General features: G+C 33.4%; 6 protein-coding genes and 1 long non-coding RNA gene across 15 annotated transcripts in view; 2 read left to right on the forward strand and 5 right to left on the reverse strand.

Moving 5' to 3' along the window:
- The window catches only part of Glut1 (Glucose transporter 1), a 32571-nt gene extending 31145 nt beyond the window's left edge, over positions 1 to 1426 (reverse strand). Inside the window, exon 1 of one of the 2 annotated variants that reach the window (XM_072017734.1) lies at positions 496 to 1426. Coding sequence is in view for 1 of the 2 variants with exons in the window: in XM_072017826.1 (XP_071873927.1) it covers positions 496 to 498 (3 nt within the window). In the remaining variant the exon portion in view is untranslated. The remainder of the gene's footprint in view (positions 1 to 495) is intronic. The other variant, XM_072017826.1, reaches the window with a different exon arrangement.
- Positions 1427 to 4392: 2966 nt separating this feature from the next.
- Positions 4393 to 7633, reverse strand: Vap33 (VAMP-associated protein 33kDa). The gene is made up of 6 exons (XM_072017991.1): positions 7364 to 7633; positions 6312 to 6467; positions 6060 to 6166; positions 5758 to 5919; positions 5574 to 5675; positions 4393 to 5476 (listed from the first exon to the last, which is right to left on the reverse strand). The coding sequence occupies exons 1-6, from the start codon at positions 7419 to 7421 to the stop codon at positions 5312 to 5314; spliced, it is 750 nt and encodes a 249-aa protein (XP_071874092.1). The 5' UTR covers positions 7422 to 7633; the 3' UTR covers positions 4393 to 5311.
- A 1097-nt stretch (positions 7634 to 8730) lies between these two features.
- On the reverse strand, positions 8731 to 10338 carry LOC139994868 (uncharacterized). Its single transcript, XM_072017861.1, has 2 exons — positions 10108 to 10338; positions 8731 to 10018 (listed from the first exon to the last, which is right to left on the reverse strand). Exons 1-2 carry the CDS (start codon positions 10336 to 10338, stop codon positions 8756 to 8758), a joined length of 1494 nt encoding a protein of 497 aa, XP_071873962.1. The 3' UTR covers positions 8731 to 8755.
- On the forward strand, positions 10275 to 12377 carry LOC139994924 (methylosome protein WDR77). The gene is made up of 6 exons (XM_072018007.1): positions 10275 to 10416; positions 10731 to 10897; positions 11018 to 11351; positions 11427 to 11599; positions 11684 to 11876; positions 11944 to 12377. The coding sequence occupies exons 2-6, from the start codon at positions 10786 to 10788 to the stop codon at positions 12140 to 12142; spliced, it is 1011 nt and encodes a 336-aa protein (XP_071874108.1). The 5' UTR covers positions 10275 to 10416; positions 10731 to 10785; the 3' UTR covers positions 12143 to 12377.
- A 1402-nt stretch (positions 12378 to 13779) lies between these two features.
- On the reverse strand, positions 13780 to 17950 carry Tudor-sn (staphylococcal nuclease domain-containing protein 1). The gene is made up of 9 exons (XM_072017837.1): positions 17650 to 17950; positions 17050 to 17171; positions 16814 to 16956; positions 16233 to 16727; positions 15667 to 16144; positions 14960 to 15590; positions 14422 to 14871; positions 14118 to 14321; positions 13780 to 14022 (listed from the first exon to the last, which is right to left on the reverse strand). The coding sequence occupies exons 1-9, from the start codon at positions 17698 to 17700 to the stop codon at positions 13918 to 13920; spliced, it is 2679 nt and encodes an 892-aa protein (XP_071873938.1). The 5' UTR covers positions 17701 to 17950; the 3' UTR covers positions 13780 to 13917.
- A 578-nt stretch (positions 17951 to 18528) lies between these two features.
- Hsp90 (heat shock protein 90) lies at positions 18529 to 21709 on the reverse strand. The gene is made up of 3 exons (XM_072017846.1): positions 21393 to 21709; positions 21099 to 21217; positions 18529 to 20884 (listed from the first exon to the last, which is right to left on the reverse strand). Exons 1-3 carry the CDS (start codon positions 21540 to 21542, stop codon positions 18976 to 18978), a joined length of 2178 nt encoding a protein of 725 aa, XP_071873947.1. The 5' UTR covers positions 21543 to 21709; the 3' UTR covers positions 18529 to 18975.
- Positions 21710 to 21889: 180 nt separating this feature from the next.
- Positions 21890 to 24261, forward strand: part of LOC139994931 (uncharacterized) — a 224570-nt gene continuing 222198 nt past the window's right edge. For 7 of the 8 annotated variants that reach the window (XR_011801807.1, XR_011801810.1, XR_011801806.1 and 4 more), the window contains exon 1: positions 23995 to 24258. This is a non-coding gene — a long non-coding RNA (uncharacterized lncRNA). Of the gene's footprint in view, positions 22135 to 23994; positions 24259 to 24261 lie in introns of those variants that run through there. The other variant, XR_011801820.1, reaches the window with a different exon arrangement.

The raw sequence follows: 24261 nt of genomic DNA on the forward strand, positions 1-24261 counted from the left end.
CGCGTAGAAATCCTATTCCAACGGCATACACGAAACGTCGAGAGACAAATAAAATCTTTTATATCGGTCGCGCTTCTTTCCTTTTATCCTTGATCGTCACCCCCTCCCTCCTTCCACCCTTTCGTGTGACGTTCTTCACCTCTCTCTCTCTCTCTCTCTCTCTTCCTCTCTCTCCCCCTTCCCGTGCTCCTCCTTCTGCTCGCATATACAACACAGCATTCGCACTCTCTCTTTCTCTCCTTGTGCCTCGATTTCTGTCTGCATACTTTATTTCCATTCTCCGTCTCATTCTCTCCCACTTCCGTCTTCCTAGTTCTATCTCACTCAAACGTGAATCTATCCGTACGTTCCTCTCCCGTAGGAAAGGACAAGCGCACCGAAGAAAGAAAGGGTGGTTTCGAAGGAGGAAAGGAAAGTCTCGAGCTGAGCTAGCTCGACTCGCGAAAGAAAGGAAAGAATACCGTAGAAAATGGAAACATTTCGATGTACACTCACCATTTGGGATATAGGGGTGGTTAGACCGTCTGAAGAGTCGCGCTGGAAGCCTGGTTGGCAGCAAGAGCAATCGTGCTCGTGGCGTCAAAAACGACGGTATTGGCAGTGGCGAGACTGGCGATGGTGGATACGGCAGCGTTGACGGTGGCGGTAGCGGTAACGACGGCAGCGATAGTAACGGCAGCGGTGGCGGTGGCGAGGACGACGCTGGTGGTGGCGGCGGCGGTGGCGATGGCAGCGGCTACGACGACGTCGAGGACGTTGTACGCGGACGCGGCACTGACAGTAGTAGCGTTAGCAACCAAGTCACTTTCCTCCGAACGATCCGGGGACACCATCTCCTTGTTCGTCCGATCGCGTGCACAACCGACGACGATGCCGACGCCCGCACTGGCCACGACGCACTGTGGCCGCGCTACCACGAGTACCATCGTCGTAGTCTCATCGTCGTCGCCGTGTCTGCGCTGACACACCGATGGGGAATTAACGGGTGAACAGGCGGCACCGTTCCGTTCCAATCCAGTCCGATACGATCTGGAACTAACAGTGACTTCGAAGAAGGCGGTGGTCGTCCCCCGATCGACTGCACGACACCGATGCTCGATGGCAGGAGACGCCCCAACGCGGGGCACCTAGTTCGACGTATGCCGAGCGACGGCTCACCCCGCGATCCGTCTGCGCTCGGCCCGACTCGCACAGTACCGTAACCACCACGGGTGCTCGTCTACCCAGGATCCCCACGTTATCCCTACTCTTTTTCCCTCTCTTCTTCGCTTCTCCGTTCTCTTCCGACTCCGTGCACTGTCGCTTCCTCATACACCCCCGCACCTATCTCCGTCTCCTTTTACCACCGAACGGCTACTTAACCGCGAAATTTTGAAGAACGCCTTTAATTCGTGCGTGTTCTCCTATCGTATATCGTTTCGCTTTCTTCCTCCCTTCCTTCCTATTTTCGCTTCGATCGACGGTTTACGATCCAAGGCAGATCCCTTCTATTAGTTTTTCGCCCAAATCGCGTCTCACGGATACGCGAAATATAATCGAGTACCCTTTGAAAGAATTCTAATCCGATACAGGGTAATCGATCTTTCTATCCGTCTTTGTCTTTCCATCTGCATGCGTTATCTTCAAATTTGACGTTCGACCGAGTCTTGACGCGTTTCTTCCTCCTTTCAACGTTTGTCTATCGTTTTAGAAGAATCTAGTTGCTCGTTTAAACGATGTCTCGTTTGTTCCAACTCCGTAGATAGCGGAAATTGAAGACAGAAAGAGGAAGAAAGGCTTGCGCGAGTTGCATACGGGTTAGCTGGCAGGACGAAAGGTATAGAATAGGCGGACCAGTAGTGGGAGTAAACGTATGGAATTGTTTTAGTCGCGGGCACCAAGAGCCCTTTGGGGTGACCTGAAGCTGTCGGGTACTCAGCGGCAAAGCGGGGGGTTAAGGAAGCCCTTGAAATCAATAGCCAGTCGCTACTGCCGCCGCCACCCTGATCAGGCTGCTCTGCGCTGTATCCGCCGCTCCACTCTCTGCCATCCACCTCCCTTTTCCCCGATCCTGATTTATCTGCACGTTCAGGTCGACCAAGTCCTCCTGTCCGACCTTAGTTCGCAGTCGAACGTCTCGCTATGGTGAGTGTCGTTTGACGAGCTCCATTAAAGAAAGTCACGTGTCCAGTGAACGAATTTTATTCCTCGAGTTCCGCTCGACCAATCTTTTTCATGTTCCGTTTTATCTTAGGCGACGATAGCGTACTACGAATTTCGCTTTTAGCAACGTTACGGTGAGAATTATTTCCGTCTTAGACTTAGGTGTTATCGCGGAAGAAAAAACGCGCGTATGTTCGTACGATGCACACAGAGATAACGAAACGACGAGCGTCGAATATTCTTATGTATACAAAATGATGTAGCGTTTACGCTGATCTTTACAATTTCCTATCTTGACGTATAGAAATATGGCGTTATTACGTCTATATATTTATAGATATCGTCGTTCAGCCAAATAAGTATGGCGCTGAAATTTGCTTTCTCGTTATGCTAGGTAAAGATATTTGGATAATGACGAAGTAGAGTAAAATTTGCAAATTGCTCGATTAACGATCTTTACGTTTCTCGGCTGAGATATCTTCTTCCACCTTCTTCTCCCCACTACCCTCTTTCACCTCTCTTTTTCCGTTCGATGGTCGCGCAGGGAGAAAGTATGCGAGTGCATGTGCACCCGAGAAGGTAGTCTGATTATAAGTTGACCTACTCTACTTTGGTTCGCGTATCTATTTTTCGGGAATGAAGGGTTTAAAATTCATCTATAAAATTATCTCGCGTACCCGATCGATTCGAAACTATATTTATGCCGGTCTAACAATATGCGATATCGAGTAACCCTCGTCGTAATTGATCGACGATATTTAAAGTACAAGTACATCATTACTTGAACTTGTTTAACGCAATTTTATTGAACGTGTATAGTAAGAAAATCGAATGTTACATTCGTTTGGAACAATTATTTCGCAGTATGTCAGAAATTATCGTTTAGGTATACGTATATATAATATTTATCCAATCGTGACTGTTTTCTAACTTTTACAAGTTCAGCCATATTTTATTTTGTTCTTATTTTTTTTTTTTTTTTTTTATGTACACAATGACAATCTATTCGTTTCGTTCCCGAATCATATTATTAATATCATAATTCTATGTATCGTTATATCTTCTCTACAACAGTGATAATAACGTAGTAACATTGATCGTGAGACACTCTATAATGGATCAAGAATTCAAGCGATAAATGGAATAATCGTGTGAAAAAAAATTCTTCCCTTGGACGAAACTCCAACTTGTGCTGGTGTATAGTAGAATGGATTTATGTATTTATCATCTTAAATAACATATTTAACAGGAACTTAGGAAGTTGCTCGTTCAAGAAAGCTGTAACGCATCTGGCCAGAGGAGAATTCTCAAACCATTTTCTTACGTGCCTCGTATATTCGTATAGAAAAAGCAATTTATACCTGTACCTTAGACGATACACTGGACGATCGTTATTTAATTATATTATAAACACGAGAATATAAAAGAGAGAATTTTATAGCGATTACGCTCCGTAATCTGTAAAGATGTGTAAAACGATGAAATGATGCGACAATTTTTATCTGAAAAAATCGTTGTATCCTGTTAAACTTAATTTGCGCTACGTTAAACATACACCATCATTCTACCAGTTACTGATAATTCATTTCTTTTTCTTTCTTTTTCTTTTTTTTTTTTTTTTTTGAAATATCTGAAAAATCGAGAACTCGTAACTTCTCAATCAGAAACTCGAAGAATGATGAAAAAACTATAGATATATATATATATATATAACTTCGAAATTATAAATAATGCCCGTCTATAAATAATAAAAGTTTAAATATTTACGCTTGACAATGTAATTATAGTTTATCCCTATTTTACAATTAAAAAAACAAATGTTCACTATCGAAAAGAGTCGGAAAGACCTTATAGAGTCAGGAAATATTAGAACAATGGAACTTTAGTGAAACACAAATATGTTATATTGCTGTCTCTATTTCTAAGGCACAGATATATGAGTATTATATATATATGTATACGTATGTATATTTGTATGTGAGTGCATAGATATACACACACCCGTAATAATTAATTCTGATGTGTTCGATATTACTTGTTATGTGACGATCTACAAACTATTTTCCACTATATAAATGTGTGTGTACATATGTATATATACACTATACACACATCTATATAGCTAAATTTATATGATTCGTGATGACAACATTTTTAGGCGGTACCATATCAATGTATACCATGCACCACTTCAAATTACTTGAAAACACAATTACCAGCAGAAAGGTTTAAAATATAAAACTTTCATCATATGTGACATCCGAGATATCTTTATTTCGAATTTTTATAAGATAAACATAAAGAAATAAAAATACACTGAAGCGTCCAAAACTTTAATGCATCAACTCCTTAAATGATATTCCATTGCTGATGGATAGAGCCAGCATATCCAAATTCTGAATCATGAACCACTACTGATCAGCCAGCCCCCCTCCCCCTCCTGACTATATACGTTAGACATTAATATATTATCTTAAAATACATTATGTACAATCTTACATTGTGTGATTGTTAAGTACTGTTAGAATGTCAAAAAAAGAGTATTCGAATTCATCCTGTTTTTTCCATTTTACGTTAAGGATACACCACAGTTCTTGAAACAATTGAGTTCTTGTTTTTCTAATCGAATGTATTCGTTTAAAAGAATTGTATTTCATAAATTTTCGTGTCCCATATATAATTTAGTTAGTGGCAACATGGTTTCAAAGACACAGCCGCAAGCGAATTTGTAAAGCGAGAATCCTTTTATAAGAAATGTGAGAACAGAAGTAATATATAAACATGAAGATATATAGTATTTAGTTTTTATTTATAATTTTCTACTTAAACTAATGGTACTTTCTGATACGTAACAATAACAAAATTTATCCATAGGATCTCCCGCATCTACACCCCGATATATATCATCCGAGTATAGTGTTTATTTCTTAAAAAAGGATTTCGAATTTGGTCGCTTTACCAGAATAGAAGCACACTCCTGCAGCGAATAATTCTATTATTGTAAACCACTATCCGTTCATGTTTATAGTATTTATTATGAACAATCGTGTAATACGATGACTGTTTTCAACCTCTGCGATCAGTACGTGGTATATGGTAGCAGGGGGGCAGGCTAAGAAACACAGGGGAAGAGGGGATGTGCCAAGTTATGCGGTAAAGTAATGGCTGCTCAGATCATTTTTCCCAGCACATATCCCAGTATGACCATGACAACAGCAATAAGGATGCTGGTAACCGGTGGTGACGATTCGCTACTGTTCTGCGAGTTAAAATTTTTGGTGGCTAACGTAGCCTCGTTAACCAATAGGGCATTTCGTAATTGCAACAAATCCTCCTACAAATAAAAATTAGTATGTTTTTTATTAACCTTCTTGTTAAAATTATTGATCTGTTTACTTAATTTACGCCAAATATATTTTTCAATTGTTTACTTTCAATTGGAGGTTTTCCTGTCTAAGGGCACTCTCTTCTTCCCTAAGCTGATTAACTTCTTGTGCTGCTTTTATCAATTTTTCCTCTGTTTCTCCAGGGACCTGATAAAATAAATATATCACTTACTTATATAATAAGCGATAGTAAAGGAGCATTAAAAATAAAAGTGATATTAATTATTACCTTTGGCGATGACTTAACAAAATCACCAACTCCTTTATTTTTACCATTATCTGTAGTAACTTCTGATTTAACTGCTTCAAATGCCAAAGTTTTAATTACTGGATTTTCAAATACACATTTTAGCTTGGATTCCATCAATTGTTCTGGATCTATGCCTTTCCACTTTGAAACAAAATTAGATGTTATAATTCACACAAGGCAGGAATAAAACTAACGCAAAAAACAACCAATAAAAATGAATATTTTCTAATATTAAAAATAAATATTAACTGAAAACAGATTAATAGCTATATATTACATACCATATCAGGATTTTCTTCATCGTCGTTATCTTGAGCTACTAAAGCTTGCACCATGAATTTGTGTTTATTTTTTTCTGCTGGATCAAAATCGAATGGTTGAAGAGTCACTGAAAAATATAGTACGTAATGAATTACATTTTCTTCATAAATAAAAATAATTTTAACTTTAGTAAAGATCCGTATTAACAATTGTTGTGGTTATATAATAAGTCAATCGTAATATGTAAATTTGATTTGCGAATTAATACTAACCAGCTATTTGTGAAATTTCCTTTGGTTTAAGATACCCACAATTTGGTCGTACACAATACCTCTTTGGGGCAGTTGTTTTTATTTTAAAATAAACTTTCTGATTCGATGGATTAGTTAATTTTATATACGATGTGACTGTTCTTTCTAGGAAAGGACCTAAAATATAACATAAGAAATGTTTAACATTATTTTTATTACTTTTTTAATTCAAAGATTATATAAACAAAAAGCAATCACAACTGCTTTTGCAAAATATATGCATTAGTCATATTATTGTCTATATCACGTTCTTTTATGCACTCCAAAATACTAAAATGATATAATTGTAATGATGCATATAATTATAAACAACATTTCTATATTTTGTTTATATACTCATATTCCATTTCCAAAACTACACTAAATAAATTACCAATCCCTTCATAAATATCATTCAACAAAAAATGTTTATTGTATTGTAAACAATGTTCTTCCGGTATTTTTACAATGTGTACGTATTCTTAAATTTGCGTTGAATGCAAACAAATTTGCCTGCCAAATAGACGTCCATATATGCCGTTTACATAAATATGAAAAATCTGTATTTTATTGAAAAAAGTCTAGGAAAGCATAGAGACAAATTAAATGTAGTAAGAAAAATAAGTGCATAGAATTATAACTCGTCGAATATGCTGACTGTATATCAGTTAGAGGAAAAGAGAAGTGAGAGGGGAGGCTGAAAATTGAATCGTGACTTCGTGACTACACTTAGCTTTGACAGCGAATGACGTACGACGAATAGGGTTAGGTACAACTGAAAAGGCTGATGATTTTTGTTGGGTCGTCGTACGTAATCCTATTTGGTTATAAATGAAAATACAATAAAATTGGCTAGTGGAGTCAACCTTACGTCATCTTGACAACGTAGCGCACCGTGTGCAGCTCGTGTTAACTAACCAACAAAGCGCCTGCCAGTCATGGATCGAACAAAACTCGGAGAAGAAGTGAAAGTAAGGAGGAAATGTGCAAGTAAAATCCGAATATAAGTGAATGAGTCGTCGTTTAAAGCGTACCCTTGAATCGCAGTTCACTTCGCGGTTCGATAATTAAAATTTGCTCAGGCTTCCCCATCCTGTCTGGAAGCCGACCGAATCGTACGAACGATTACCCGCAACACCTTTGACCGCGTAAATAACGATACGAGACCACGTCTTGACAGGTTAATCAACGCTCCTTATGATTTTATACAGCGGCACCGCCGTGTCTCACACTCTCGCTACTTTCCGGGATACCGTTGAACTAATTCTGATTTTTGCTCCGAATCGAATACGCATGCGTCACGACGGAAATTATCAAGAGTATAGCCGTTACGTCACGGACAGACGTTACCGCGGTAATCATATTCGCTACTTTTGTACATCCCGAAACTCGGAATGCCGAAAAGACGCGCTACATAAACAGAATTCCAGAGCATCGTCGGTAGGAACTATTTCCTAATTACCGGGATCAAACCGATTCTGTTTAATTTATTCCGATCTTTATTACATGAAACAAAATGATAAATCCTTATTATTATCAGTTATTGTATTTAAAGAATATTACTAGGTGATTTAATGCGTAAGTAATTTATCCTCGTCTTTGAAACTAAGCTAATCTTAAGATAACACTCATGTTTGCCTTTTTTAGAGATGAATCTTTTATTTCTAGTAAGTAATAATTATTAGAATATGCAGATTTTTTATATTTACAAATGTGCATATTATTAATTTGAAGTATCGCTAGTAATACTAATTATATATACCTTTGTATAACTCGCTAAGAATTAGTCATATTCGTATATATTTCCAAACATTTTCAAAATACATGCACAAAATACAGCTACATGTATCTCAAACGATATAAAACATATTGTAATTTCATAGTCGTACTTAGTTTTAATTTTGACCACTGCTAGTGTCGTAATCTTGTTCTATGCTGAATCGGTAACATTGGAAATGATACAAAAGCGATAATTATTTTATGCATCCTTAAACAAGTGATACCGCAAACACAGTCGTATGACAAATCGTATACCAAAAGCATAGACCAAACATAGACCAAAGCGTGCGAGTGAAGTCAAAAATTCCATATGGCGTCAGCTTGAGGAAGCATTTCATATTTGCGCAAAAAAATTGTGATTTATTTCGAGTAATTAAAATTAACTATAAAATTTGTAGATACTTTTTTTTATTCAGTTTTTATTATTAAAATAATTATAATCAATTCAAGCAATAAAAGCTGTAAAACAAAATGTCATTTTTTAAGTTAAAAGTTTAAGTTAAGAAGATAGAAAATTATAAATTTAATAATAGTAAGAAAATATAAATATTGCAAGAGATTATTGTCATAAGCAGATGAAATAACAGATGAATTAAAGGTGAAATTCTTAAATAATTAAGTCTTTTCTATAACGAACATATAGACTTTTATTCGAAAAACTTATTATCTAGACCACACTTTGTTTCTACAAGAGATAAACATCGACGAACAGTTCTTGCACAGGGCAAAGGCAATATATTCAACTTTTGTAAATGTCCATACCCTTCAGGAGAACGAATGTACATTAAAGTGCATAGCATCATCCAATCTCCACTATATCGTTGACCTTTTACACTTTTCAACTTTGCAGATGCTATAATTTGTTCAATTAACGTCATCTGTATATCTGGAATTTGGTGTTCTCTGCATTTTTTAAGTACAGTTTGTATATCTATATTACTTAAATCAACCTTCATTTCATTAATACGATTTTGAAGTGTTCCAATTGTTTTTTTTGCACGGAAAAGTGCACTTCTTTGTGCGTCAAACTTCTTCTTCCAGATGTGTAAAACATCTCTGTTTGTAAAATCAGTAATTTCCTCACCCATATTTCTTTTGGACATACGGCGTCTTTTTTGTCTAACAGTTCTCCTCACTTTTTCACACATTTCACATTTTTCAAATAAAGTTAATATATGACACTTTTTATGCCTTAATTTATCATGACAATCAGTATATCCAATTGTATTTTTTACTAGGTTTACACCATCAATGTCAGCTATCCCAGAACAAAATAACATATTAGAAAAATGATTTAGTATTATCCTCAATTCTTCAAAATTGTGAAATTTATTTGGAAGATTAAGTTTTTCTGAAGATATAGTTTTTTCCAATGCTATATATACAATATCCATATTATCTTTTATTATAATACTTCTTTTTACTAGACAAGCATTATAATTATCATTGGTTAAATTGATTTCAATTTCTAAAAAAGCTACGCTATTTTTATTAGAAGGAATATGTACAGTCCAATCTTTTGGTAGTTGAAAGAAATTAATATTTTCACATAACTGCGTAAATATATTTTCTTCTTCTTCTTCTTGATCTGCGCACTGAATATTTTCTTCTTCTTGATCTACGCACTGAATATTTTCTTCTTCTTGATCTACGCACTGAATATTTTCTTCTTCTGATGAATCGATCATTACTTCTTCTTTTATATCCATTGTAACTATATTGTGTGTGTAACCATGGTCATGAATTGTACTATCAAAAATCTGATTTGTAGTATCATACAGAACATTCTCAGATGTGTCTTCATGAACAGGATTATCAAGTTCTTCAATATTTTCCTTTTCATCCATATTACCATTCGGAGAAAGAGATGGAATTGCATTTTCAGAAAGTCGAAAAGTTCGAAGTGGTACCTAGAACAAAAACAATTAAAAAATATTTTGAATATGAGTTTACTTTAAGAATGAGAATAAATTTAATTTATACGTATTTTAATTTATACCTTGGCAATTAAATTTCCAGACGCATCCCTGTGTTCTGTACATCGTATCACATTTTCTGGAGGAAAATGTTTTTCACATACACGATGTTTCGAGGACTCCAAATTTTTTATACCAAGTGCAGTTTCCCAATTTTGTCTACGTACGATATCTTTCGGTACCGAAAAAAGCGGCAACTTTAAACCACCCGGGCGGTTGGTTTTGCAACCAGAAATTACACAATAAAATACCATTTCTTCGTATTTTGCAATAAAAAATCACTTTCTAACGGGCGAGGTGTAAACACGATACAATCTGAGCATTGACAAAATGTAAGTAGTAAGTATACCTATGTACATACATGTACGTATCACGCATGCGCGAAACACATCCTCAAGCTATCCTCAAGCTATGTAAATATTTTTGACTTTATATTCGTCACATTTCCCTCGTTGCGTGCTCACACCTCTTCACATGTATTACGACCGTGATCGCATACATGGACTTATAATATAAAATTATACAGGTTAATAAATATTCTACGTCTTTCACGTGCTATTTAATTTGTATATGTGATCTGCAATGATTTATAGTATACCTTTAACAGTCGGATACAAATAACTATTTGCTATAATTTATGTTACAGTATATCAATTAAGTTCGGCATTGTTAACATTATTAATTTTGAAAATTAATTTATTATGGACTTTTTAACACCGCCCAATTTAAATACCGATGTTTATAGAAACATGACAATAACAGATAGACCACCTGTTTCTAATAAACACTTGCAGTTTATCAATATATATAATGGTAATATAATTTAAATTCTTTATGTGGAAGTCTTTACAAAGATTGTATATTTATTTGTAAATAGATTTATGTTTGTTATACAAATATCATTTAATACATAAACATTTCTTTATTTTGCAGAAAAAAGTGCTATTCTTGGGGCAAGTAACCTGACAGATCGTTATTGGAATGGTGCTGTTTGGTATTACAATGATATTAAAGATTTTGATAGGGATAAAGCCTTCCTCCATGCAAAAACTGAGAGTGGTGTTTGTGATGGTATTTTCTTACAACACGATAAATTTGTAATTGGCCAAGATAGTGGAACCTTGCAAGTTTTTGATCTATCTACAAAGTCTGATGATTCAAAAGAATTGCAATGTGCAGGATATGCTACTTTACATGATGATTGTCTATTAACTTTGTCTGCATTTGCTGATAAGGGTCATGTAGTTTCAGGAGGAATGGATTGTTGGTAAAACTAATCTAAGTTTCTTATATTAAAAGGCATTTTAAATATTTATAATAATGAATTATAACTATTTTACAGTATAAAAATATGGGACATGTCAGAGTTAATGGCAACATATTCATTTAGCTTTGCTCATACAGATTTAATCACTTGTGTCAATGTTAAACCTGGAAGTAACACAGAATTTGTGTCAACATCGTATGATTGTGAAGCATTAATGTGGGATATAAGGCTAACAAGACCAGCCCAAAGCATGTATTCATAATAACACAGATACTTATATAACACTTAGTGTTGTCATGAATGTAATTTAAATCTAATCTTTTATTTGTTAGGTATTCTGAAAAAAAATGTTGGTTTAGGAGCAATATGTTGGAGCCCCAATAAATCAAATATTGTAGCCATTGGTACTGATAGTGGAGAGGTCGTAATAGTTGATATCAGAAAGGGAGGTGTAAAACTATTTTCAAAATCAATTACATCTTCTAGACCAGTGCATAGACTCGTATTTAATCCAGATTCAGGAAGGTAATATAAGCTGACAAATTACAGATTTTATCAGTATAATAAATTACATAATATTATTACATAACAGGGTGGAAGAGTTAGCAGTATGCTGTGATGATGTTTTTGTAGAAGTGTTTGATGTAAACAATCAACTTTCACCAATATACAAAGATGATCGTCACACTGACTTCGTACGTGGTCTTACATGGTTTGATCGCCATTTATATTCTTGCTCTTGGGATAATGCAGTGTTAAAACATACAACAAAGTTTCAAAACAATGTCTAACTTATTAATATGACTATGATTTAAATTGTTTCACCTCATATACTACTTTTGTGTTTCTATACATAAAAATAGATTTTTAGACTGGTGTATTTAGTTTATTTCACTTTCATTCCATATAGTTAATCCTCTATATTGTTCATATTTATATTCATACAAATTATTTGTAGTTATGTAACTGTTTTTTATAGTATTTCTATACCTTTTTATAATAAAACAGCAGAATATTTAAAAGTAATACAGTTTATATAAAGTATTAAATACAAAATTTTATTCAAACATAGAAATTATTTGTGTAATCGCACTAAATTAAAATAAAAAATGCATTTAAAGAATAAAGATACTGAAATCAGAAAATTATTATTAATGTAAAAAAAAAGTAGCAATATAAATAAAAAAGTTTCATAGTTTATTTGCAGTACACATATGTGTAACATGTGTCACCATAAAATAATTATAAATCAGTCAAATCTTTAAATTATATAACTGATACTACATCCATATTTAAAAGGTTCTTAATTTTTCACTTTTAAATCTTATACTGTAAATATACGTATATAGTATATATTGCTCTCTTCCTTGCCTGACCATGTATTTTAATGATATATTTATATTAATTATTAAAATGTTCACAATTAAATCAAGCTTGTTCGCTCCAATAAATTTATAAATATTCGGTTATAAAACATGGGCATAACTCTGTATTTGAAATTATTAAGGATACGATGAATACATAATCTTTTCAGCTGAATATTCATACAAAATTTATTGAAAAGTTTTTTCAATGTTTCTTTCATTTTTCACAAACTTATACTCAAAGTAATATAACTTTTTATTTACGAAATATTATTTCAAATTCTATGTATCATATGTAAATTGCATCAATATTCATGAAAAGAAATAATTCTTTTGATTTTATATCCAAAATAATTCATTCCATTAATGAAAAAAATAATGAGAATAGCTTGTTATTATATCAGGCAAATAGAAGAGTGAACGAATTATTTAACAAATATTTTGTTTTTAATGTTTATAAAAAAGCAAATCTATGAAAAATTAAGGAAAGTAATTCTGATTTCAATTTCAAGAAAAGTAAAAATATAATTATGAAACAAAGTAGATATAAGATAACGGTGTATCTTTTCATATTACCAGGTGAAAATTTTTGTATATATACGTAATATATTACGTATAATAGTAGAATTATTTGACCAATGATCTATTTTTAATCAAAATATAATATGCTTTCTTAATATAAATTCCTACATACTTAAATGAGTATGTTTGACAAAATATACAATCATGGATTTTATATTCATTCATACCATTTTCATATGACTTTAAATGTAATGTAAATTTGTAGAAAGAAAAAAAAATGATTTTTCACAATTATAATGCACATGATTAGAAATAAATTGCACATAAATTGTGAAAGTTTTAAAACAGTTAACCATGAAATTCTTGAAGTTCATTAATAACAGAACTTTACACTGAAATACAAACAATGATTGATGACAACATATTATGCAATATATTATGTCACTGTTTCGTTTAAAAATTACAAGAATTAATGAAATTGTTATGTACAATTCATATTTTTATGCAATGAAGTATAACTGCATCATAATCAATGCAACATATAACTCTCATATGGACATTTATTATTTTTCGTTAATCTATGTAATGGGTTCTTACATAATTATTATGCAGTTTGTAACATGTCTTTTTTCCCTGTATTGATCACTTTTTAACCAGTCCTTCCTTGAGCATTTAGTTCTTTACAGTCCAAATTCTTTTTCGTCGTCTGCTCGTATGTCACCGTATCTCCAAATATTACGTCGATTATGCTTTGCATCTTCTTCTGCTTTCTTATATTCTTCAATCTGCAGCGAATTAATACATAAAAATTATTTCATGCATCTACTGTAAAGTACTGATATACATATGTAAATATAAAAGTACGTAAATATTAATTTACCAATTTAACAAGTCTTCTATCGCGTTGGTTCTGAACGAGTAATAACCCATCAGAAATAAGTCCTTTCGCAATATCATCATTAGTAGAAGAATTAACTAAAGTTACAGCAGTAATATTATTTAGCTTAAATTCTGTATTCAATAATAAAATTTTATCCATGACGTCTTCCTTAAATAATTCAACTGCCGCTTTTTTGTCATCATTCTATGAATAGTTATAAACAGAAAATTACAACAAATCCATTTGTAATTTTAAAAATAAAACATTCATTAATTAAACCGTATTTCTTTATAAAAATACTTACGTCGTTTGGAAGTGCAACACATGCGAGAACATGTTCGTGAGCATAGGGTTTATCATTAGCAAATCTTGACGGTAAATCCGCAACTCTTGTGACATTAATTACTTCTCTGTTACCATAATCGACATAAAATACACTGACATTTGTACCAAAAACCTTCTCTATTTTAACGCGATACCACTCATCATCGCCAGTAAATTTGGCAACCGCTAATTCACCTCGAATGGGCTTATAAGCACCCGGAAGTGGTGGATTGGATGCTAATTCTTGACGCAATTGCAAAAGTAAATTCTCCAACATACTACGTTGATCAACGCTTTGCGAATAAAAGTGAAGATCTTCGGTAACTTCAGAAAGTACTACTTCTTGATAGTCAATTTTTCTTTCAACAATTTCTTTATCGTTTTCGTTCTTTTCATTTTCAACTTGCACTTCTACATAGTTCTTCCACATCTGTAATACAAAACAGATTATTTTTTTCAGATTATTACAATTATTACAGCTATTAATTAACGTTTAAGTAACATTTGAATCTACATACGTTTAATTTCTTTGTTTTGGCACGTTCTTCGGCAGCTTTAAGCGTTCTTGTTAATTCTCCGAAATCGGGAAAAGTAACTACTTCTGCGAGACCTTCTTCAACAAGAGTAACGGACATATTGATATCATTTACAGTTAACCACCCAATAAATCCACTTCCTTTAGTTTCTGTACTTTCAATTTTTATTTCTACATCCCTTTGGAAGCAATGTTCTCTAGTGAAGGCTAATGCTTTTTCACCATATTCATCTGCTTTAACAATACCACCACCTGGCAATGATCTTTGACATCGTGGAGTTCTTATACCAGCCAAAACAAACGTAATGAGTTGATCTTCTTTTGGCAAAAATAATTTTAGACGCGAACCACTCGTAACAAATTCAACCACAGCTTTAATGCCCTGCGCTCGTTTAAGCGATGTTAAAAATGCCTTTGCCTTTGATGGATCATTAGAAAGGTCTACTAATCTATGTACAGGAATATCCTTCTTTGCGTGTAAACCATATTGAGATTTTTCTGCCTTGCTTTCTGCAACTTGTAACAAGTTGTAGTGAGAAGAACGTTGATCGTCATTTTGCCTGTACTTGATAACTCTTGCGAGACCTCGTGCAACTAAAGCCTCAGCAATGTTCCTAAAGCAATATTTATGTTATATAAAACATTTTAATGGAGATAAGTGAAAAACAGCTAAGTTTTGTTATAACATACGTTTTACCGCAAGTAACAGTGCAACATAATTTTTCTGGGAAATTGTCTCTAGCAGGTTGAGTATAGTCAACCACGATTTTTACGTTTTTCCTAATAAATTTCTCACGTAAAAATTCACGTGCTTCTAACATCCATGGAATATCATAAAGAGGTTTGAAATCTTTTTTAGTTGCGTTATTTGGCTCCTCATTAGACCTTTTTTCTCTAGACGGTGGTCGAATACTGCTCAAAAACACTTTTTTGTTTTCTCCATTTTGCGTCCTAATTATAAGTGCATCTGCATTGACAATTTCGACAATAGTACCGGTAAATTCTATTTGTGGACCTGATGGTTTGTAATCTTTCCATAAACGTAAACGTGCTTCTTTTGCAGCTTTTTCTGCAAGATAAAGTTTCTCTGCACCAGCTCTGCTATTATTAATTGACCAATCCTGGCATTTAGCAAAACCTTCACTCAATAAAATTTCAGCAATATTACCTGTTGGACATAAGAAAGTTTATGATTGCTTATTCAAATATGTAATCATAAAAGACTTGATTTGCATAATTTTCTCTGAACTACCAACCCTTTGGATGAAGAATACTGCCAATGAAATTGTTATTATTAACAGATTCAAGAACTATTTCAACATCTCTATGTAGAAGGCGGGATTCTACAAAATATCTTGCTTCATCTGCGTACGGATCACCTACTGCATTTTCACGTCTTCCATTTGGCCATCCAGGGCAACGGACACCAGATATCATTAATACTATGTTGTAAAAATCAGGTAATATCAGTGCTTTCACTGTAGATCCGTCAAACACAAATTCAATAATAGCCTTTACTGGCTTCTTTCCAAATTTTTCAACCAATTTGCGAGGATCATCAGCAGTCCATTTTACATCGCGTATATGTTCAGAACTTGGTGACTCCGACCATTTTCCTTTCTTTGCTGCTTTAGCTGTATTTTCTAGTTCAATTAATCGGGTTTGTTCAGGACTCGGATTTCTGGTATCTTTTTTTACAGTTACCAAACCCTCAGATACTAATGTTTCAATTACATTCTCTCCACTTCTATCTATTATTATTAGGAAGTTAAATAAACCATTCTTTAATCAATTTTATATAATACATAATTAATAAAAGAATTTGTGTAAAATATACCTTTTCCTAACCACACAGTGCCATATGTTCTATTTGTATTAATTGATTTTTCTGTAACAAAAGATACATCTTGACCAATGAGTTTCTTACGTAAAAATTCTCTAGCTTCCCAAGCATAAGGTTCATCTTTACTTTCATCCGTACTGAAAACAAAAAAGATTTTGTAATATATATATTAGTAAATAACTTAATAAACTAATCAAAGTAGACAAAATAAAATAAAAAATTAAATATACCTATCATTTCCTTTCCACCGTTCTAATTTTGGAGCAGTAATATTACAAAGAGTAATAGTAACTTCTGGAGGAGGGCCACCCATAGGCTGGCCACGAATAACAATGGTATCCCCCGAAATAACCTTCAAATATAAAATTTCACATTGAAAATATATAATTAAATCTATTTTTAATTTTCAGTGTACCAGTATGTATAATGATAATATATTATAATATAATATTATATTTTTCATAGAAGTCTAGGAGATTAAAAGTAAGCTCTACTGTAGATTGTTCGGTTTACAGTGGTATAAAACAAAATACATAATAAATAAGTAAAAGGTATTTCTTTATCAAGTATATAATGTTTTAACGGCATGTCAGACGTTCAAATAACAATTAATAATCTGCTATCAAAAGGAAATAGTGAATAAAACGAAATTCCTTCCATGTAACGACCATATGTTGTCGGTACTGATTATTTGCACCAACAATATCGTACACGACCACATACATGTCAGAATATGAGGTTATACATAACAGTAATCACATAAATCGTATTTACATTTGAGTAAGAAATTCTTTAGCGAACAGATTGCCATAGGATTTTTAATACTTTACCTGTTTTACTACTCCGTTTCTCGATTTCACTTGCCCCTGGGGTGCGCTCATCGTGTCGTTCGTTTACCACGTTATGCACCACGAAAAAATTTATAATTTCTCAGTCTACGCCAAGCCGGAAAAGCTATTCGGTAAACAAAAAGCTATCTACGCGTTGGTTTTTGCTTTTCTAGTGAATATTCGTTAGAAATTCAAGAAAAATTTGTCATGTTGAATCGGAGTCGAGAAACTCACGCTTTCCACGTATTGTGATGGAGTCGGCACGAGCGCAATCTACACAGAAACATCGTCCAAGGCGTTTGATTTGGTGGTGATGTGGCAACACGCAACACTTCGACAATCTCCAGTGTCGCGCTCTATCGGTCAACCTACACCAATAATTCAATCGGTAGAAAAAAGTATCAATATTATAAAATTTATAATTAACTTGTGAACAAGTACATATATAATTATTTATTATTTATACGACTTTATTGTTCAAGATGGATTTGAATACAATTTTTTCTCTTTAATATTGTTTAGATTAATCTATTGTATTTATTATAACCTATTGCATTAAAAAAGTTATGTATATTTATAGGCGGTCGATGAATCCATTCACCATGTGCGGTGAATGCACTTATAATCGATAAGCATGGTCGACGCATTGTGACGTCAATATTTCGAAACATGTATACTTATCCTTATAAATTTCAACATGAAAAGATTTTTGTTGCATTATTTTCAATTTTACTCATAATTTAAAAGTTAACTTCTATCAGGAAGTAAAGGAATTTAATAAATATAATCATTTATTTAAAGTTGGGGAATTTTGCGATTTGCGCTCAAAATTTTTTAATTAAAATAAAATTATGGTAATTTAGGAAATACACAGGTTACTTTAATGTGTAAGGTTGTTTTATTACACACAAAATTGTTTATAACGGTTTCAATCTTTTATCAGACTACATGACGATTTCAATATGGAATGATGGAAGTGCGAAATGAAATCGTAATGATGTACAGTGCACGAAAAAAAATAAAATGATAATGCTGACGCATGAAAATGACATCATAAAAAAGAATTTGGGGACAGAATCAAGTGCCAAGCTTGATTTGAAGAGCGCTATTGGCGGAATGCAGGAAACTTATACTTTGTCATATTTCTCAAATAAATACAGATATTAATCAGCACTATGCGATACTTAATTAGGCATGACACTTCATTCTGTTACATATAGAAAGACAAAGAAAAGTTTCAATACTTAAGTAAAATTAATTTGTAACAGTCTTTCTACATCCTAGAAGTCTTTGGATTTAGTTAAGTAATTTTAAACTGTAAAAGTCTTAATCTACTTCTTCCATTCTAGATGCTTCTTCTGCGTCATCTTCCAAAGGAGGAACTTCTGTGTCCATCTTCTCATCCTCTACGTTTGGTGTATCATCATCATCAAAACCAAGACCAAGTTTGATCATCCTGTATATTCTGGATGCATGTACTTGTGGGTCTTCGAGAGCAAAACCGGAAGAGAGAAGTGCTGTCTCGAACAGAAGCATGACCAAATCTTTTACAGATTTGTCATGCTTGTCTGCTTCAGCCTTTTGTCTCAAATTCTCCATGATTGGGTGATCTGGATTGATTTCTAAATGCTTCTTGGCAGCCATATATCCCATAGTGGATGCATCTCGGAGAGCTTGAGCTTTCATGATCCTTTCCATATTTGCAGTCCATCCATACTGTGACGTAACGATACAGCATGGAGAATCAACTAACCTGTTCGATACTACGACTTTTTCTACTTTTTTGTCTAAGATGTCTTTCATAACTTTGCAGAGATTCTCGAATTTAGCTTTGTCTTCTTCGCGCTTCTTTTTCTCTTCCTCATCCTCTGGAAGTTCCAAGCCTTCTTTAGTTACAGATACCAACTGTTTGCCATCAAACTCTTTTAGTTGTTGGACAACATATTCATCAATGGGTTCTGTCATGTATACTACTTCAAAACCACGCTTCTTAACTCTTTCTACAAACGAACTATTGGCTACTTGTTCCCTGCTTTCACCAGTGATATAATAGATGTGTTTCTGATTTTCCTTCATTCTTCCAACATAGTCCTTCAACGAGCACATTTCATCTCCAGATGCAGATGTGTGATATCTAAGCAATTCTGAGAGTTTCTTTCTATTCTGACTATCTTCGTGGATACCTAATTTTATATTCTTACTAAATTGTTCGTAGCATTTTTTGTAGCTCTCCTTATCTTCAGACAATTCTTCGAAAAGTTCTAGACATTTTTTGACAAGATTCTTTCTGATGACTTTGAGGATTTTGTTTTGTTGTAACATCTCACGGGAAATATTCAATGGAAGATCTTCACTGTCCACGACACCTTTGATGAAGTTAAGGTATTCTGGGATAAGGTCTTCGCAGTTGTCCATAATAAAAACTCTGCGTACATACAATTTGATGTTATTCTTTCTCTTCTTATTCTCGAATAGGTCAAACGGTGCACGTCGTGGAATGAAGAGCAACGCCCGGAATTCCAATTGACCTTCTACCGAGAAGTGTTTAACAGCCAAATGATCTTCCCAATCATTGGTTAAACTTTTATAAAATTCGCCATATTCTTCTTGTGAGATGTCATCTGGGTTTCTCGTCCAGATTGGTTTTGTCTTGTTTAATTCCTCATCTTCGGTGTACTTCTCCTTAATGGTCTTCTTTTTCTTCTTCTTCTCATCTTTAGGTTTATCCTCATCCTCATCTTCTCCAACTTCTTCAATTTTAGGCTTGCTGGTATCTTCAGCTTCTCCTTCTTTCTTCTCTTCTTCCTCCTCTTCTTCATCTTCGCTTAGTTCCTTGTCTCTTTCTTTCTCAACAACAAGTTTAATCGGGTAGCCAATAAATTGAGAATGTTTCTTGACAATTTCTTTGATTTTGGATTCCTCCAAGTATTCGGTTTGATCTTCTTTGATGTGCAAGATAATTTTGGTACCTCTTCCAATTGGTTCTCCACTGTCAGGACGGACCGTGAAGGAACCACCCGCGGAAGACTCCCAAACATATTGTTCATCATCATTATGTTTTGAGATGACAATAACTTTATCCGCTACAAGGTAAGCAGAGTAGAAACCCACACCAAACTGACCAATCATAGAAATATCTGCACCAGCCTGAAGAGCTTCCATAAATGCCTTTGTACCAGACCTAGCAATGGTACCCAAGTTGTTGACTAAATCAGCTTTTGTCATACCAATACCACTGTAAGAAAGAAAATTTCTTTATTCATTTTCTGCTTTTTAACATAGATTAGATTTATACAGGTTTATACCTTTTGTACTGAATTTACATCAAGTAGTTAAAATAATTCATATCTTTTTAATAAATTGAGAAAACACATGATTGATAGAATAAATAAAATGAATTAAAATATCGATATATGAAAAAAATTTATACGATAAAAACTAATACTTACGAATCAAGGATAGTCAAGGTACGTTCATTTTTATTGGGAACGATTTTGATAAATAGCTCCTTGCATGTGTCCAATTTGGATGGATCTGTGAGAGATTCATAACGGATTTTGTCCAACGCCTGCATAGAAAAAATAAAAAATTACTTAGAAATTTTTACAAAACGATATATAATTTGTAATTTTAACATTTTAAACTCTAAAATTTGGTTAAAATTATTTAATCCAAAGAATTCTAGCTATTTAACGCGAAGGATTTCAGTGATGTAATACAATATTAAAATAAATTTTACTCACATCAGATGCGTTCGAAATCAATTCTCGAATGAAAATTTCTTTGTTTGAATAGAAGGTGTTAATAATTAAGCTCATCAATTGTGCAATTTCAGCCTGAAAGGCGAAGGTTTCAACCTCGCCGGCACCGACCATGGTGACGTCTTCTGGCATCTTTCCTCAATGTATTTGATTACGTATAATCAAATAACGACACACAGAAATTAATCAGGAATAACTTGTTTCACACTAATGTTGTGATTATATCGTACGAATATAATCGCAAACGAAATGTCGCTTTAGAGCACTCTCGGAGATCCGTTACGTCCGCCGTCACTTTACAGAGTATTCAACAGTAGCGCGCAGTGGCCGCTTTTATTGAGCTTTGAAAATTCTAGAAGGCACCTGCCGGAAGCTCGTCCGTTTTCTAGAACATTCTATCATGTAAGCTGTTATAATCAATATTTTCAGGCAATTTTTCGCAGAATATTTTTGAGAAAACGTTTCTAAAATCCATAATATTAATTTTAAATGTATTTAGCATATAATATTAAGAATGGTTCTGGTGAAGATTATAACAAGAGTAATCCCTTTTGAACGCAGTTACGTAGTAGCGGAAATGACGACATGAATACACATGTCTAGAAACATCGCGATACCTCGGTGCTGGAAATTGAGGGAGGATGCGACAAATATCAAAATTTTGCACAATAACGCTTGTATACATCTATACATTAAACACGAGTATAACGCTGCTTGATGTTGTGTACGTAACATTTTTTCATGTTTATGATATTTTTTATTATGTCTGATATCATTTCTTAAAACTCTGAATTGTATTTTTCATAAAGTACTCGTTGAAATACATAGATATTTATCTCGTGTAAAAATAGTCTTAATAATTATCGTAAAAAGTTAAAATTACGACACTGATATTCAATACTGCAATCATAGTAATTATTTTATATAACTGTGTTGAGTGGTTTCTTTACCATGTTGTATTGCATATACAATATTATTTTTATAAGTCTAGTCATTATACATAAGCAACGTTCGTCCAAACTTCTTATATGAATTGTAGTTTTGTCTCATTTATTATTGTTTTGGCACAATTGTTAGTTAGTGATTAATTAGTTAGTATTTCTTTCTCTTAAACTGTTAATTATTGTTGTTTTCAAAATATTGCAATATATTATAAACGAATTATTCTAGAATGTCTGAAATTATTTATCAATAATTTTATTCGAAAACAAGGTGAATGATATTATTATATGCTTTAAAGCGAACATAAATCAATATTTTTATTATTCTAAGTAGAGTATTACGATATATCTTGTTGAAACAATGGTTTGTTTTTATAAGTTAAGAAGGTGAACATAAGGTTGTTAGGCACAGCACGATCAATGATTTCTGTTCGCAGAACCGTATCAGAAACGGTATTCGCGTGACAACAATGTATCTTACTTTTATTTTTGCACTAGTTTTGTAAAAACAATTCTAATAGAACTTATTCTGTGCGATTAGTAAAGTCTCATGTTTAAAAAATTCCGTAAAACAAGGAAAATATCATATTACAATGAAAGGTAAACATAGTACATAGATTTTACTAGAAATGACAATGTTGCGAAAAGTACTAAACCGCGACAACGTAACGTATATCTTAGTGTTCTAAATATTATATTTCCATTGTCGACACCACATAAATAATAAAATTGTATATGTGTAGAGATAATGAATACAAAGTACAAGAACGTTCAAATGATTGTCCTTAACCTTAATTTTATTTTATGAAAGCAACATAAAATGAACAAAAGCGAGGCTGTTGTATCTGTGTCTTTCATCTGTAAGATGATAGTAAACGATTATGTAGATGAAAAAGTTAACGTAACTGCAGTTCACGTACTTTTGTTTAGAGAATGCTACAGAAAAAGTTGAAAAAGGTTAGGTTTAGCTTACTAAAGGTAGGCTTTAACTTCTTATTTTCGAACTTAAAACAGTATACACGTAGTTTCAATGCTGAAAGACACGCATTAACAGAACGGTTACTTAAACATTCTTTAATTTAATCGCAAACCGTCGTTTTGAAATTCACATTCGATTCGAGTTCCAGTTTGTTCAAGATGTGTAGGTGTACATATGTATTAAATATAAATATATACATATATTTCTGTAGTTTGTGTACCATCTTTATGTTATAAAGACTTAGATATATATACTTTACGTACAACATTAATCCAATTTAACAATTTAATTTTATGTGATAGCATTTACACATTCCTAAAATATAGTTTGCGGAAGTATTGATTAGAAGGAACAAAGCTTCTGGAAAAGTCTAAAGCATTAAAAATGTTTATCTATTTGAAATTCTGGAAAAGGAGTTCAATAAATAAAAAAACATATGTATTTAGAGATAAAATATGCTTTATTGACGAAACAAAATGAAATTAACTTTTAATAACAAGCGTTTCCGATGTAATGATTTTATCGGCCTCAAATCAGTTTGCCATCTACCGGTAGGAATAAATACTTATTTCCTACGTAACGTAGATACCTTCGTTAGGTACAAAATTTTACGATCACGTGACTACGAAGGATAAGCTTCACGATGTCAGTTGCAAATGACGTATAACGCGTTCAAATCATGCGTTTAATTTTTCTATTTTTTTTCGTTAAATAATTAAGTTCTTTTACACAAAGATATGCTCTGACCAATCAGCAAGCGAATAGAATTGATAGTTAAAAGTTTTCTTATAGATATTGCGAGTGATCGTTGAGGATGTAAGAAAGGCGATCATTGTCGAATTCTGATCGAAACGTGCGTGAAAGGACATTGTTTGGTCGGTAGTGTGTTCGATGCACGAAGAAGAGGACGAGATTTATTATTTACAAGGTA

Source organism: Bombus fervidus, chromosome 2, assembly GCF_041682495.2.
Source record: "Bombus fervidus isolate BK054 chromosome 2, iyBomFerv1, whole genome shotgun sequence".
Lineage (NCBI taxonomy): Eukaryota > Metazoa > Arthropoda > Insecta > Hymenoptera > Apidae > Bombus > Bombus fervidus.

Excerpts from the sequence above, each read along its gene's own strand:
- Hsp90 (XM_072017846.1), bottom strand. The coding sequence starts at position 21,542 with ATGCCAGAAGACGTCACCATGGTCGGTGCCGGCGAGGTTGAAACCTTC. Across the intron at positions 21,218-21,392 it reads TGATTTCGAACGCATCTGAT|GCGTTGGACAAAATCCGTTA; the intron begins GTGAGTAAAATT and ends TTTTCTATGCAG. Across the intron at positions 20,885-21,098 it reads ACCTTGACTATCCTTGATTC|TGGTATTGGTATGACAAAAG; the intron begins GTAAGTATTAGT and ends TCTTTCTTACAG.
- Vap33 (XM_072017991.1), bottom strand. The coding sequence starts at position 7,421 with ATGGGGAAGCCTGAGCAAATTTTAATTATCGAACCGCGAAGTGAACTG. Across the intron at positions 6,468-7,363 it reads AAGTGAACTGCGATTCAAGG|GTCCTTTCCTAGAAAGAACA; the intron begins GTACGCTTTAAA and ends GTTATATTTTAG. Across the intron at positions 5,676-5,757 it reads TTGTTAAGTCATCGCCAAAG|GTCCCTGGAGAAACAGAGGA; the intron begins GTAATAATTAAT and ends TTATTTTATCAG.
- LOC139994924 (XM_072018007.1), top strand. The coding sequence starts at position 10,786 with ATGGACTTTTTAACACCGCCCAATTTAAATACCGATGTTTATAGAAAC. Across the intron at positions 10,898-11,017 it reads GTTTATCAATATATATAATG|AAAAAAGTGCTATTCTTGGG; the intron begins GTAATATAATTT and ends TTTATTTTGCAG. Across the intron at positions 11,352-11,426 it reads TCAGGAGGAATGGATTGTTG|TATAAAAATATGGGACATGT; the intron begins GTAAAACTAATC and ends ACTATTTTACAG.
- Tudor-sn (XM_072017837.1), bottom strand. The coding sequence starts at position 17,700 with ATGAGCGCACCCCAGGGGCAAGTGAAATCGAGAAACGGAGTAGTAAAA. Across the intron at positions 17,172-17,649 it reads GAAACGGAGTAGTAAAACAG|GTTATTTCGGGGGATACCAT; the intron begins GTAAAGTATTAA and ends TTATATTTGAAG. Across the intron at positions 15,591-15,666 it reads ACTGTTACTTGCGGTAAAAC|GAACATTGCTGAGGCTTTAG; the intron begins GTATGTTATAAC and ends ATATTGCTTTAG.
- LOC139994868 (XM_072017861.1), bottom strand. The coding sequence starts at position 10,338 with ATGGTATTTTATTGTGTAATTTCTGGTTGCAAAACCAACCGCCCGGGT. Across the intron at positions 10,019-10,107 it reads CTGGAAATTTAATTGCCAAG|GTACCACTTCGAACTTTTCG; the intron begins GTATAAATTAAA and ends TTTTTGTTCTAG.